This window comes from Solanum lycopersicum, chromosome 3 (genome assembly GCF_036512215.1).
Source record: "Solanum lycopersicum chromosome 3, SLM_r2.1".
Classification (NCBI taxonomy): Eukaryota; Viridiplantae; Streptophyta; class Magnoliopsida; order Solanales; family Solanaceae; genus Solanum; species Solanum lycopersicum.
The window spans coordinates 60,937,761-60,954,716 of record NC_090802.1 but is presented as its reverse complement, the minus strand read 5'-3'; the positions used below and the strand labels follow the sequence as shown (position 1 = coordinate 60,954,716).

The 16,956-nt window shown below is 29.5% G+C and overlaps 1 protein-coding gene across 1 annotated transcript; it reads right to left on the bottom strand.

Moving 5' to 3' along the window:
* Window positions 1–2,476: 2,476 nt before the first annotated feature.
* Window positions 2,477–7,013, bottom strand: ALDH2B7a (aldehyde dehydrogenase family 2 member B7a). The gene is made up of 11 exons (NM_001346607.1): window positions 6,831–7,013; window positions 6,166–6,300; window positions 5,870–6,012; window positions 5,582–5,735; window positions 5,236–5,465; window positions 5,024–5,113; window positions 4,113–4,286; window positions 3,905–4,042; window positions 3,367–3,504; window positions 3,203–3,264; window positions 2,477–2,857 (listed from the first exon to the last, which is right to left on the bottom strand). The coding sequence occupies exons 1-11, from the start codon at window positions 6,898–6,900 to the stop codon at window positions 2,584–2,586; spliced, it is 1,608 nt and encodes a 535-aa protein (NP_001333536.1). The 5' UTR covers window positions 6,901–7,013; the 3' UTR covers window positions 2,477–2,583.
* Between the last annotated feature and the right edge of the window lie 9,943 nt (window positions 7,014–16,956).

The window sequence follows — 16,956 nt, the reverse complement described above, 5'->3', positions numbered from 1 at the left end:
AGGGATACCGTTGGGTTAAATTTATAAGAAAATCTTGACCTAAACAACACGTGGCACCAATCTCCACGCGTTAGGGAGTATTTTTGTTTGTTGTTTGAATGGAGTGATTCAAGTACAGTTAAATGTGTACTTGATTTAAGGGACACGTGTACTGTACACGTGTGATCTATGTATTGGGTAATAATGTTTCTTGGACCTTGGGTTTGGGCCGTACAGGGTCGGATCGGGTCGGGTGGGCTTGGAGATTTTTTATCGTATGTGGGGTATAACTTGGTAAGGTGATTATGGTGGGGCCCAGAATGCCGACTCTGTTGACGTGGATAGGAAGAGAAGGTGACGTGTTGCTTGGACTAAAGGGAAAGTGAGAAACAAGTCGAAGCAATTGGATGCTGATAAGGACCTCGGATTTTGGTTGTTGATTTTCGAAAAATCTAACAAAAATTTCACTCAAATATAATTAAGTTTGAAATTATAGAGCAAAAGCCTTATCAGAAGACTATAATCACGAAAGAAAATAGAGCAGGGAAGATTTACGATTTGAAGCTTTTTAATAATTATTGTAACATCTAATTAATACTATAGCGATTGTTAAGGTCATGTACAATCAAATATTGAGGTCATATTGAATTTACATTGAAGCAATACCTAGAATTTTTTCCTAGCAAGAATATAATAATGATGAATTAATTATGTTGATTGATCTCGATTACTTTGAGATGTTTCAATTTTAGTCTTAAAAAATAGTGTAAAATGTTTGATTTTGCAAATTTGCTAGCAAGAAAAAAAACTTTATTCCAACTTAAATGCGTTATAGAGTTGAAGAGTATTATTTTAATTATTATATTTTGGAGTTGTAAAGTCATATGAAAATTAGTCAAAAAAAAGCAACCTCACGGCTTCTTTCTTCTCCATCCATTATTTAGTTGCATGACCAACATAAAACTGACAGATCAGAGAATGCATTAGCATATCTTAAACATATTTTAGTATTAAACAAATTAAGGAAGTTCCTAGGAATGAACGAAGATAGAATTAACAAAGTATTACAATTCATGAATGTGAACCACTGAAAGGGACGTAATTATGGGGTTTCAAACTCTAATTAATTAGTAGTAACGTATGAAATTAAGGTTGATAACAACTATAGGAAGGAAAATTAACGTGGACCAATGAAGAAATGACTAATCTAACGCGCTTAATCTCTCTTTATAATTTGGTAATAACACGTCCTAAGCTAATTTATGAATCTATTAGAACAATATATTAATCGTTTGTATAAACATGAAAAGTACAGATGTCAAGCTGTATTCTCATCACTGGAGGAAGGTCAATCAAACAAAATTACGTACTAATAAACACTGATTTATTTATTTATTTATTTATTTATTTATTTATTTATATCTAAGTAGTTTTTCAGGTCAGCTTGCATACTATATATATCTTTTATTGTGTATTTGATGTAATTAAAAAGTCATTTTTATTAGAAAAAATCAAAAAATATATATAAAAATACGTATGAATATATCTTGATTACTGAATTTAAATTTGAACCGTGACCTCTCGTAATTTTCACGGAATTTACTAATTAACTTAAATCACACTTTTAATTAACGGAAAACGTCGCCATTAGTATGTATTAAATTTATAATATAATGTGGTAGTTAGGTAATGAAGATTGGACGTGAATACATAAGAAAATGAATATTAAAAGGAGTGATTCAAATATGATATTGAGTGCATAATTAATGTGACATTAGCGTTCTTGATTTTGATTTACTTTGAAGCAACCATTTGACTATATGATTTTCCTTTTGCTAGGAGTTACTTAGCTTGACCTCTCTATCTGTAATAATAAATGTAGGACGATTAGATTTATTATACCTATAAGTTTTAATAATTAGTAAAAGTAATTATAAGTTTGTATTACTAGTCAATTAGATCATTGTTGTAATAAATAATAAGTAGTGTCAAAGACACTGGAGCAGCGTAGTATTATGGAATGAGTACAACAAACATCATTTCACACATCGTAAAGTAGACAAGGCATATGACTTTTTTATTGAATCGATTGTTCATCATTTTCATCAACAACCATATCATCACTTTCATATTTCATCACTATTCTGGTGTTTATGTAAAAAATCATGTAATACAACACAAACAACTACTATTTTTATTTTTATTTTTGCAAACAGCTACTGTAAAGTGTACTTTTGTAAAAGATAAAAGAAGTTAGATGTAAATTTTCAATTTTTAAAAAATCTCAAATAATGATATTTGACCGTATTTGAGAAGTTGGGATATTGCCAAAAATATTACCTAACTTGCAAACATGTCTTTATCAAGATGGATGATCTTTAAATGACTGACAATAGCTTTTACCTGGAAGTAGTAGTAGGACATAACCAGTGTCTTTGTCGTTTGGCATCTAATTCAGAGGGCAATTAATGCTTCTTTTTTTTCTTTCTACAAGACAACAACCAAATGAAGACTTTATTGATTGCTAACAACAATGTCATGTAAACAACCATGTCATTTTACAAAAACAGTAGTACTATGATTTTAAAATCAGGGGTGCCCAATCTATATCCAAGCTGGATTCTTCAATGGAGTAACAACAGCCTTCACTTGTAAGTAGTTGTTAAGGCTGTAAATACCCTTTTCCCTGCCCATGCCACTCATCTTGTACCCTCCAAAAGGAATTCCAGCATCAAATATATCGTAGCAGTTAACCCACACCGTTCCAGCTCTCAATCCTCGGGTCAAGGTGTTTGCTGTGTCGATGTTCTTTGTGAAAACTCCTGCTGCCAGACCATAGCGAGTGTTGTTTGCTCTCTTTATTACTTCGCCAATATCCCTGCCAATGGAGTTGATGATAACATAACATTTAGTATGACATCTTTCCTTACAACTTATCATATCATCAACAACAAAAAGTTATGTCCTTGAAACATGTATTAGATCAGGACTTTCCAGCAAATACCATCACTTAAAGAAGAACAAGAGCTAGCCAGCCACAATAATTTATCGATTTAAACAAAGTTAAATCCCAAGTAGAGTAGACACTAAAATTTTTAAGCTGAGCAGAATAAAACACTAATAAATGTGCTTAGAGTGAAGCTTAATAGCAACTTTCAGCCACAAAAGGGAACATAATTTTCAAATAACTCTCTTGCAACAAAACGTTCATATCATAACTTACTTGAATTTGAAGACACATTGCACTGGACCAAAAATCTCATCCTGTGCTATCGACATGTCCTCCTGATTTAACCAAGCGTAGATGATTGTGTTAAATTACTTCCTCAAGGAATTTTCAGAAACATTATTTGAGGACTTAAGAGAAGAAGGAAATCAAGCATATACCTTGACATTTGAGAACACTGTGGGCTGAATAAAGTAGCCTTTGGAGCCAATTCTATCACCACCACATTCAAGGGTGGCAGAGCTGTCACGGCCTTCTCTTATGTACCTAAGAATCTTCTGAAATTGCTCCGAGTCGATCTATGATGTATATCGTAATGATATTAGCTTCAGAATGTGAAACTTCAAGATATATACCAAGTCATTCACTAAATTTTGTCACTTAGGAGATAGATACTTTAGAAAATCTTTCGTGGAGGTAAGACACTTCAGATTTTTTTACTTCAAGAGCTCATTACCAAATAGAGTTGCCTTTTGACGAACATAGAAGAACCTCTTGGGAGGACTATTTTTCTCTTAATGATCGAGGAGAGACAGACACCACATGGTAGTGTGATGAAATTGGGAACAGAACAGATTCTTTACAAATCAGTTTAGGGCCCAACTTTAGGTCGGAATATGCAGAGAAATGTTCAACAATGAAAGTTTATAGTTGTGAAAGCAGAACATAAACATATTGGAACAAGAAGAGAGAGAGTACCTGAGGACCTTGTTCAACACCTTTCTTGAAGGGATCGCCAACTACACGTCTCATTGCACGTGCCTTTGCCTTCTCTACAAATTCATCATATACTCGTTCATGTACATATGTACGAGAACCAGCACAACAACATTGGCCCTACAGACACACACAACTTTAATCATGTGCCCAATTATGAGTACTTATTTTTTTGAAGAATCTGCCGGACCTGATTAAAGAAGAGTGCAAAATGTGCTAGCTCAACAGCATGATCAATGTCAGCATCCTCACATATAATGAAAGGTGATTTCCCTCCTAGTTCAAGGGTAACTGGTTTCAGATTGCTTTTGGCAGCCAGTTGAAGAACTGTTTGTCCAGTTTCCGTTGATCCAGTGAAAGCAAGCTGAAAGAATTAAAAGGAAAAATGGTGAAAGTATCAATCAAATATGCATTAGATATTATCCAGATAAAAATCAAGTCAGATGTCCATCAATCCAGCATAGATGAAAGCTCTCTGTTTATCATCTCAGACTAGATGAGCACAGATTCACTAGAAAGATATTTGCCTTGCTTATTTGCTTGATCTTTGGCGTTCGAGAAACCCACCCCAACAGAATGAGAAGGTTGGCAAGACGGCTAATGCTTGAATTCAACATCATGTATAAGTGATGGCAAGACGGCTAATCCCACCATCATCCCAAGCGTAAAATTCCAACCTTATAACCATATATTGTTCTTTCTTGCATAAGTGAAACAGATTGTTAGGTCTCCCCATAAAGCAGAGTCACTCAGAGATCTCTAAAACTCATCTTATAAGCATATTACTGTAAATGTTGCATTCACCCTGATCCAACTACAGTATGTAATATTGTAAGTTGTAATTAGCTTACAACACAGTCAGTCGGTCATCACAACATGGTAGTTTCATGATTTAGAAGCACTAGCTGCTCTGACAGTAAAAACAGAAACTACGCTACTGATGCACCAAACTGGATAGGTGCATTAGGTAAAATTCATCCTCAACACCATTCAGATATATGTATTGTTATTGTAACTTGCAAAAAAATGGTAAATAGTTCAAAAAACAAGAGAAGTTATTTTTCCTCTCCAAGAACAAACAGAGAAGAGTTTCTCATTGACCTTGTCTACATCCATATGACTAGCCAGTGCAGCACCAGCGGTAGGTCCAAAACCAGAAACAATATTTAAAACACCTGGAGGAAGACCAGCCTGTTAGAAGTCAAAAACAATATGTCAGATAGATGGAGCGAAGGTCAAGGATGAAATAGCTGAGAAACTTATGAAATGTAGGAACTTATGCCTCAGATATAATATACTGTACATGAACCAACCTCATGGAGTAAGTTTGCAACATAAAGAGCAGTCAGTGGAGTTTGCTCTGCAGTCTTCAGGACAATAGTGTTACCGCACGCTAAAGCAGGCCCAACTTTCCAGGCCATCATCAGAAGGGGAAAGTTCCATGGAATTATTTGACCAGCAACCCCAATTGGTTCATGTAAAATTTGTACATGGTGTGGCCCATCAGCTGGAACAGTTAGACCATGGATTTTATCCGCCCATCCTATGTTGTTTCGAGAAAGCAAAATTTCAAAAGTTATGTACATACACACGAAAGCTTAAACTGTATGAATAACTAGCAAAGTTTAATTAAATTCCTTGACTGTAATGTGCCATTACCAGCATAATACCGAAATAATCGCACAAAAGAAGGTACTTCAGCTTGGGCAGCCTGCAAATATGGCTTGCCATTATCCCATGTTTCTAAAGCTGCAATCTCATCATTGTGTTTCTCCACCAAATCAGCAAATTTTAGCATTATCCGTGACCTTTCCTGAAGAACCAACCCCACAGAGATAAGGAGGTATGGTACAAAAGCAAAAACAAAAAGGACTTCTAAAAGCAAAAGAGGTAGAAGAGATAAAGACTGATCAAAAGACAGATAAGAGATTAAGCTATCAAGCTTACATAAGCACTCATTTTGGGCCATGGTCCCTCATCAAATGCCTTGCGAGCAGCAGCCACAGCGCGATTAACATCTTCGAGATCACCTTCAGCAACATTTGCAATGACTTCCCCAGTTCTTGGATCCAAAGTTGGGAATGTTTTTCCTACAAAATATATACAAATCCAAGTTAAATTTCCAGCAGCATAGCTAGTAAGTAATAAAAAACCAAACAACAAAACTGATGAGTTGAATTTTTCGAAGTTTTTGTTCTAAGTATCTAAGCAATACACGATGAACGACAGTACCAAACACTTACCAGATGCAGAATCAACAAATTGTCCATTGATCAGAAGCTTGGTGTGATTAATTTGGACAGGTGGAGTGATTATTTCCTCAACAGCTGCAGCTGTACTAAACCTGTTGATGTGCCTTGCCACACCATGGCTTCTTCCTGATAATTTCAGCCAATTAGAAAAACATAAACTTTTGTACTTATCATTTTGTTTTACTCAATTATTATGCATCAATTTCATAACAGATGCACCCACAAGCCTCTGTTGCATTAAATTTCATGGTAAACTGGGAACAAGCATAAAACATGTAAAATTTCCTATCCCCCTAAAAGCACACCCCATTCAGGAAAAACAGAAGAATATAATTCTTCAACTACTAGCTAGTTTCAGTTTCATCATAAACATGACTAAACCGAAGAGTAGTAGTTCATCAAATGCCCCTTTTATGCTTCAATTAATTCAAGAACCCAGTAATAAAAGCTTAACATGCTTAAAGAAAGTAGTAAAAGATATTCACCCTGCTGAACAAGTACATCTACCTCAAGAACTACCCTTTAGAGATAATCGGAGCCGAACCCAACACTAAAGAATCTATCTTTACCATCATCGTCAAAGATACAATCTATAAAGAAGAGAAAAGAAAAAAAAAAAACAGTTGCAAATAGTACAGATTAAAAGAGGAATCAACCTAGAGAAGCAGAAACGGAAGGAAGGTTGAGAGAACGAGAGAGCAAAGAAGAAATTCTGCGAGCTGCCATGGTTAAGTTTACACAAGTTTGTTGAATTGTTAGTAGTTGAAGATATATTAGAGGTGTAGGGGTGATGAGTGACCAACTACACTGCTATTTGACAAATAACTTTCATATGAGACAAACGGCATTTGATATTATTTCGAATTTAAATCCAAATTAAAAAAGTGATTTTATTTAATATTTATTTTGAATTTAAATTTAAATTAAAAAAATAACGAAATAAATAAATCATAAATCATTCACTAATAAAAGTGAATTAATAGCGAGACAAATTTAAAATTTCTAATTAAAAATTAAAAAATAGTTACACTTCACTACTATCATTATCTTTATCGATACCTTTTCTGCCTTATTTGAAAGATACCTTATCAGTTTACCCTTTTTAAACTTTTTCTTATTTAGGAGTAAGTATTACTTATTTGTCCATCTTTACTTAGTTGTTTTGGAAAAAATTATCTTTACATTGCAAAAAGCGATAATAACTTTATTTTCAATTCAATAAATAAATTTCTTAAAAAGGTAAAAAAAAAAAAAAGTTATAGCAAAAAGGCTACTTAACATTCCAAGTTCTGAAAATATGGATATATTATTATACTTTAATTTTCTTTTTCTGCTCATCGATGTGTCTGGTCTACAATTTATTCGAATTAATGTTAAAAAGTACTCTACTTTTAGGATATAGTGTCCTAAATGATTAATGTGTTGACGGTTAATTAAATTAATCACTAATCTCCCTAGACATGTTAAACCTTTTTTTCAACATCATCATGCTGCATTATGAAACAATTCCTTCACTAATTTCATACCAATAATAATGATAATAATATTAATAATAATAATAATAATGCTTAGACCATTCAACATTTGGCATGTATTGCTTTCAAAAATTCGACAAGCACTTAAATTTATTTTACATGTTCCGCTCAAGAAAATATCATTCCAATAGTTTATATTTCCTCAGTCCGATATTATTTATCGTAATTTCTATTTTTAGGGTTAAATTATAAAAAAATTGATTAATATTTGAAGATGTATTTTTCCATCATATTAATATACAAAAAATTATAATTTATATTTTTCATATAGTGTTAAAATATCTAACTTTTTTATTTATAATATCAAATTAATATAATTTAATTTACCTTTAAAAATTAATTAAATTAATTTTTAATAAACGTAATATGACAAATATTTTCGAACGAAGGAATATCTCTTTTTGCTATCCAATAAAGAAGATGTATGTATGATTATAAAAAGAAGAAGATAATATATAGGGGTCCATATCTTGATTAGAAGAATGTCCATTTCTTGACTAATAAAAGTTAAAATTGGTGATAATCCTTTACAATATATATATATATATAATATATATATATATATATATATATTATCAGTTATATGCTGATTTTTTTTGTTGACACTATGTGACAAATGACATTCATATGAGCCATATGACATTTTGGGTATTTGCATTTTGGCCTCATGAAGTCATGTTTCACCTTTACTGCCATGTTAAGATACCTTATCACGATACCTTTTATGGAAAAAGGCTTAAAATAAATTTAAGGTGTTATAAACACTATAAAATTATTTGTCATTCGTTTATTGATTTCAAAATATTTCATTTATTTATTTGTCGCCTTCAAAATAAGTTTGTCATTTGGTTTAAAATTAATCATTTATTTAATAATTTTAAATTTAAGCTATTTAAATATTTTTTAAATACGTGATGCTTAACTATTTTTATAATTTAAATTATTAATATAATTTATAAATCAATCCACAACACATCCATTACTAATTAAACACAATTAGTGATGGCAAATCGGTGGGTTAGGTCAAATATGAACGGGTTGAAAATGAATAAACATATATTCAACTCGCTCATATTTGATATGGATAAAAATGGGTTGTGTAATAAATGGTTGGGTAAAATACTAGTTTAACCATATTTTATCCATATATCATGAATAACTAGTTCTTTGTTTAAGAATTCAATATGGAAAAAATAATTTAGTATTTTTTAAAATGAAATCTATTGAAAATGTTTCATTTAGTTTTATTTTATTATAAAAGTAAAAAAAATAACTTTAAAAAATATTTCGGGGTTGGGGAGGGTCGAGGGGGTAGGGGGGACGATGATTGGGGTGGGGTGGGGCGAGTCCAGAGTAGGGTGAAAAATAAATATTTGAAGTTGAAAATATTTTTTAAGAACAAACTTAATTTTTTTTTTTGGTGGGGATGAGGGTGGGGTGATGGGGGGCGACTACAGGAATGAAAAAATAAATTCTTGAAATTTAAAATATTTTTTAAAAATAAACTTAAATTTTTAGTTTTTAGGAGGTGGGGGAGAGGGGGCTGGTATGGGGATGGGTTGGAGGGGGTTCGAGAGTAGGGGTGAAAAAATGAAATTTTGAAGTTCAAAACATTTTTAAAAATAAACTTTAATTATTTTTTTTGGAAGCGTGGGGTGGAGGTGAAGAGTTCAAATATTAATAAGGACCCATATATGAAAGATTTGAAAAATCGCTCCTAAATTTAGTAACAGAAGATTTTTTGAAAATTTGGAGAAAACTTGCAATACCCATAATTGACCCGTAGTTTACCCATGATATATCCATATTTTAATGGATAAAATATGTGTATAGTCCCAAATATTATCCATATTTAAAATCATTCTTTCAACCCATATTTGATGGGCTATTTGGGCGGGTTAGTGAAAAATGAGCTTAAATTGCCAATACTAAACACATTTAATCAATAAATTCGCCTCATTACTAATGCAACAATTAGAAAGCTACTGTTAGAGTGTTTATAAAAATTTGAGGTGAAAATTTCTATAGAAGTATCATACATCCAAGGCCTAAATCAAAATATATTATAATTGAAGTGTCTTAATAAAAGTTATCAATAAACTTAAAATTCTGACTATATTCATCTCAATTATCCTTCTTCTCAATTATGTGATGTTACTTAAAAGATAATATTTTTAAAAAATAATATATTAAAATTTTAATATTTAAAACAAATCATAAATATTTAAAAACTATATTAAGAAAATGCATGAATTATTTCAATATGTACTTCTTTATTTTTAATCATAAATTTCGAATTCAACCTTAATAGAGAATTTTATTGAAAGTGTCCTTCTAAAGCGGCTCAACCTATATTTAATTGGGGTTTTAATTCAGACTCAAATAATTATGGATGTAATTTTCAGAAATCTGTAATTTCGTCGTGTTTTAGTAGTGTTTAGAGCGATTTTAATATTAGAATTGATTTATTAATTGAGTGGATAATGGTTGGTTAATAAATGATACTAATAAATTAAATTATAATCAATAGTTTAGCGCCAATTATTTTTTAAAAAATATTTAAATAGTTTAAATTTAAAATCGTTAAATAAGTTTTTGAATCTAAAGTTGGATGAGAAAAGTACTTTAAAGCCAATAGATGAATGAGAAGGATATTTTGAAGTCAATATGTGAATGGAGGATAATTTCGTACCACGTTCAATACTTTAAGGATATTTGAGGCCCTTTTCCATTATTTTTATTTATTCAATACTTTCTCCGTCTATTTTTACTTTATCCATTTTGTAAAACCTATAAACAAATACAACTTTATACTATATTCAATATCATAAATTCTAATAATCTATAACAGAAAAACTATTTTAGAATTATAAGATTTAAGAATATTTATACATTACATACATTTTCTAATTCCATGTCATGGCAAATATATATAAACAACTAGATCGAACGAGTTATTTTTACTATTTTTCATTTGAATAGGAGTAAGTTATATTATTCTGAATTGTTATTTATACGTGTACCCATTAATTTTTTTAAAAAATGACAAAATATATAAAATTCTTCTTAAAGTTGTTTACAAAATTCACTCTAATACACCAATTTTATGGACGTTTAAATTCCCCCATAAAAAACTTTCAAGTGAATTAAATACCATCTTATTGCTGACGTGGCAAATAAAAAAATTCCAAGCGCAAGAAATTTATAATTAAAAAAAAAAGTGGGTCCCACTTTGTCTTCCTTCAAGACCCGTTTCATCTCCAACCTCTCAAATTGTTTGGCTCTCTCTCTATTTCCATGGCGACCTCCGAAAAACAATCTTGATGACAAACACGGACCATCTATGTTGATCAATCATGAAAGACCTTGATGCCACTCCCTTCATCATTGCTTCTCAAACAGACTAGATGTCGTATAACTATTAGATCTTGCCAAAAAATTTCACTACGCCGGCGAATTATAGACAAATCGCCTCGGGCATACCCTTTGTATTTTTATGTGTTTTCGTTTTTTCCGCAACCATGCTAAAAGGTATGGAAACCTTCAGATCTGTCAATCTTAAGTTTATTACAATAATAATGACTCAGATAATTGTCAGTGAAGCTCCACGATAAAAGGTTTGAAAACCTTCAGATCTGTTAATCTTAAATTTATTTTAATAATAATGACTCCGACAATTGCCATTGAAGCTCTAGCAACTCTAGTTTCTAATATATATTTCTCTGTTTGACACACAATATTCGTTAAATTATTAGAAAATCATGTTATTTGTGTTTGTTTTCTATCTAGGGAACTTTTAATTTTAGCATTGTAATAGAGAAATGGAACGAAGAAGGAGACGAACAACACTGAAAATGGGAACAAGAAATTGTAAGAAAGAACAAAAAAAATGAAAAAGAAAATATGACATTGATAAAGAAAAAAGAAAATAAAACTAAATATTTTCACCATTGACATGTTGTCAACACGTCACCGAGGTGGCGCTGATGTGGTCGCATGTATATCACCTCCCAATCATGAAGTTGGTATTGTATACAATGTTTCTTTTAAAAGACTCTTTTGGGACTCATTCCAGGGCCCGCTCTGGGGCGGGGCTTTAGCAAAACGCCTCGAGATTCATGTTTGGGACTTGGTTCTACAAGACTTACGCCCTAAGAACCCGACTGTACGCCCTTAGCACGCCCAACGCCCAACGTTTGGGGCTGGCCTAACAAATCTTACACAAATAATGTGTGAAAATCTTTAATTGACATTGTTTACCCTTATAATTCTTGAATAAATGAATTATACACAACTTTTTAATCTATAAAGATAACAAGATTGAGAGTAACCTAAACAACAAATGTAGTATCACATATTTACTATTTGGTAACACTATGAAGGTAATCATATATTACGTAACATTTCTCTTAAAATTATGTAGCGAAATTTTACTTGTTCACTTATCATTGGTCTTCATGGTTTTGTCATATGTCTCAAAATTATCATATTTTATTTAATTATTTGAAAGTAATTTTATTTTTATTCAAACAATGATGTTTATACTATAATACTTGTAAGTTTATTGATTATTTCTTTTAGGGCATTTGGGGGGGATAAATTGTATTGTACGATATATATATATATAGAACTAATGATTCTTTTATTATTAGAAAGTTAAGTTATTAGATTATTTATACTTGTATAGTCATGTTTATTGTTATTGGTGTAATGATATTTCTCAAATAGTAATTATGATACTTTTTTTCTTTATTATAAATTATCAATACTTATCGCAATTAAAAATCACAATAATTAATAAAAGATTATATGTAAAATCATAGAAAAAAAATTAATTAGTAATAAAACTATAAAATTGAATATACATGAAAGTATGCCCTTTAGATCTATGGGACTTACGCCCCGTGTCTCAGGGTTTACGCTTTGCCCCTGCCTTTTAAAACACTGATTATATGTATAAGATTGTATTTAACTCACCTGAAAGTTTTTTAAGGATATACTTAAACATTTGTAAAGTTATAGTGTTAAGGTGAATTTTATAGATAAATTTAAGAAACTTTTTATGTATTTTCCTTTAAAAATCATTATATATGTACAATACATCCATAGAAAACATAAAATATAAAAAATTTCTTGTGTTATTAATAGAAGCTAGAGATATCATCTATTAAGGGCTCGTTTGGATGGGCTTAATAAAAGCAGCTTTAAAAAAATACTTTTAAAAGTGCTGAAATTTATTTTTAAAATAAGCAGTTATGCGTTTGGATAAAAGTGCTGAAGTTGTTACGTCAAACGTGAAAAGGGAAAAATGGAAGAAAGAAATGCTAGGGTTATATAGGTAATTTGGAGATTGTATAAAAATATTAAGGGTAAAAAGATAAAAATGTGGTCAACTTAAAACAGCTTATTTATAAGCTAAAAAAAAAGCATTCATACCCCAGCTTTTAACTTTTGGCTTAAAATAAGTTTTTTTAAACTTAAAATAAGTTATTTTGAATATTGTCAAACAGCTAAATAAGTCAAAAATCAACTTTTAAGTCAATTTGATAAGCTTTTAAACTGAGTCAAACGAGCTCTAAGTCAGGATTCAAATCTTACTAAGGGAGTCAAACATTTGGCACGTGTTGCTTTGAAAGGCTCTTAAATTTGTCTTACACGTGCTGCCGCCCCCAAGAAAAAAATATCACTCTGGACAATTTTATATTTCTTTCGGTTACCCAATAAAGATACTAATAAAATGGGTTCCCATTTCTTGACCTTGTAAAGTTAAAATTAGCGATTATCCATAAATCTAAGCAAAAGCTTTCAGTTATGAATTTACATATTTAGTATAAAATTAATTTATACATGTGTGAATTTCAGTTTCTGATTTTGAAAATAAAAAACACCATTTTGAAATTTAATTCATTATATTAAGATATTATATATAAATATTAATTATATTAGATTTCCATGTAAAATTTATGTGAGAGGCTACAAATGAAATTGCTATGATAATATAAACAATTAAATTGTCATTTGAATTAATCTTAAATCTCCACTTTCCCGGTTGAAAAATATTGAGTATCCGAAGTGATGAAGTATTGACGATTAATGTCCGATCAAACTGACTGACATGTTTATAATACTGTTATAGAATTAGAATTGCATTAGAAAAAGATTAATTATATTTATTAAAAATTATATTTTATTTAGAAATATATTAGGACTAGAAATATTATAACGTACTTAAAGTAATATTAATTAGTAAAAGAAAATCCCCAATTGAAATAAAAAATTTAATAAATATGGATAGCTCAGCTAAACTATTCTTTTAATTACTTTATATTTTAGTTTTAAAAAAATTGTAAAATAAACTATGACAAGTCAAAACAAATGGGAGGGAGTATAAATTGACATTTAAACATTTTGTTAACATTTTCCAAAATATCATAATGATGTTGTATACTGATAATTGAGGGATAATTAACGTGTTGGACTTTCGATCAGTGTGGATATGATATGGTATAATATGATATATTTTTTAAATTTTTTTTAAAAATATTATACTATTATTATATTAATTTAATTTGATACATTAAAGTTCAATTTGGATACTTTTACGGTATGGTAATTGATAATCATAAGTAATTCAATTTCGATTAATATAGTAATATAAATGTTTAATAGAATGTTATGAATTCGACAATTAAAAAAATATTTCAATTATATCATACTAACACATTACAGATGTATATATATATATATACAAAATAAAGCACAAATAACTCTTCTGTTAATTAATTACAATTCGAATACATTTAAATCAAAATAGAGTAGTCAAAATTTTAACTTTCAGACATTTATTTTTTATTAATACTAGATTGCATATTGTTTTGTAACTATAAATTTCAATATGATATTCAATTTTTTGATATATTATACCTAAATATCATATATCATACTAAATACATATTTTTAAATATATATTTTTAAATCTATATTATTTATCACAATAAATATCATAATATAAAAAATTTCGATAATAATATGATATTTCGTCGACCCTTCTTCTTAGACTTTAGCATAACTTAAGACTTTTATTTCATAATAATTAATAATGTGTCGACATTTTCAGGGAAACGAAAGATCTTGTTAATTTAGTTTCCTTGACCAACATATTATATTACCGTTCAATTTCTGAAAGCAGCTGAATTTTGTTTTTTTAGTATGGAGTACTTTTTGTTTGTTTTAATTTTATTATTTGATTTTGATTTAGAGAGTTTATAGCTTTAAATTAAAGATGCATAGAGTATAAAATACTTTTTATTTATGTGGTTTTACATATAATATGTGAAAATTAAAATTAAATAATTGTCCACAAATAAATACGGCATTTTAAAAAAACAAATTAAAAAAATAAAAATAATATTATTTATGTTTTTGTTACTTATGTACCTAATGGACATGGAAAGTTAAAAATTAAAAAGCGAATCATTTCATTCATTAGCGAATAATTGTTTTCTATTTCAAAAACACGTCCATGTATATAATTTTGATTTTTGAGTTGTGAATTAAAAAAAATTCTTTTTAAAAGATAAATATTTTATTAGTTTATTTTTATTTTATCACTTATTCTTAAAATATATTATTATTTGTACTTGTTATTTTTAACATATCAAAAGTGTTATTTTTAACATATCAAAAGAAAAGACAATTACGTTTTTTTATATTTTACCTTCAACTTTAAATAGTAGCACTACTTATTTTTCAAATTATTTTTCAAGACATTATTAATAAGGAATAGTTTGGTAAAATTATATATCAATAATTATTTTTTTAATGGATCTGACAAACAAAAATGAACGGATGGAGTAAAATGTTGAACAATATTAAGTTGGATTTAGAAATATATAAAGCAACATTTGAAAAAAAATATTTCAAAAATTCATAGCAATTTTTATTTATCAAATTTGTTTCAAACTCTTTGATACTTAATTAGAGGTATGAAATTTGAGTCTCTACAAATATAAATTAACCTTGATAGAGGATTCGAGTAAGAGTATTTTAAAGCAATTCAATAAAGGGTCATTTATTTAATAAAATAAAATGATACATAACATACCCAAAAGTGGCCTGCGTTCAACAGAATAAAACAAAATAAAGCAAAACAAAAATGAAAGTGTTCCATTTCACTTGCTTCGATCTCTTTCCCAAGCTGTCGCATCTTCTCCAATGAAAATACATAGTGCAGATCTATATTCATCTCACAACACCTCCACACAAACTAAAATCTACAAGACACACAAATTTAGTTTGAAATCATTTTATCGCCAAAATTCTCACTGACGCTATGATTCGACTATTTTTTCTCTTCCATTTTCTTTTAACTTCTCCTATAATCCTTCTCCAAATCAGTTTTATTTTAATCGATTGGGCCCTACGCATTTCAAAAAATAGAAAAATTATTTTTATAAAAATTCATTCGTATCTTTTCTCTCCAAATTCTCCTAAAATCTCTCCTCAAGTCAATTTTTTTTATAAATACATATATTTTCGTCCTATATACTTATAATTAAACAAATAAAAATCTTCTTCTACTAGTTCTCTTTTGCATTTCTATCTTTCTTATAAAACACACAAATTATGTAAATTACGATGTACAATTTGTATTGATAAAGTTAGAGAAAGATTTGATATATAAATGTTTTTATTTCGGTTCAATTGTATATAAATTTAAATATTAAGCAGATATACAAACACAAACATTGAGACATATATATAATAGTTACATGTACACAATTGAATGAGAGGCTGTCCGCGATTTATACAAATGAGAGACTATCACCGGTTTATACAAAGGAGAGACTGTCAGCGATTTATACACATGAGAGGCTGCTAGTGATTTATACTATGGAGAGACTGCCAACGATTTATACAAATTAGAGGATGCCATCGATTTATACAAAGGAGAGGCTACTTGCAATTTATACAAATGAGAGACTATCAGCAATTTATACAAATGAAAGGTGGCCAACGATTTATACAAATAAGAGGCTACCAACAATTTTATACAAATCTGATGCCCCAACGATTTATACAATTTGATGCTAAATTTGTTATGGAGCGCAATTATGCGAACTATAGCTATAATATACAAATATAATTATGTTTGTTATATGTGAAAGTTGCTCATTAATTAATTGGCATATCTCACAAGTTTGATTGATTTTTCTTCAATAATAATAAGATTTCTCTTTAAAATATT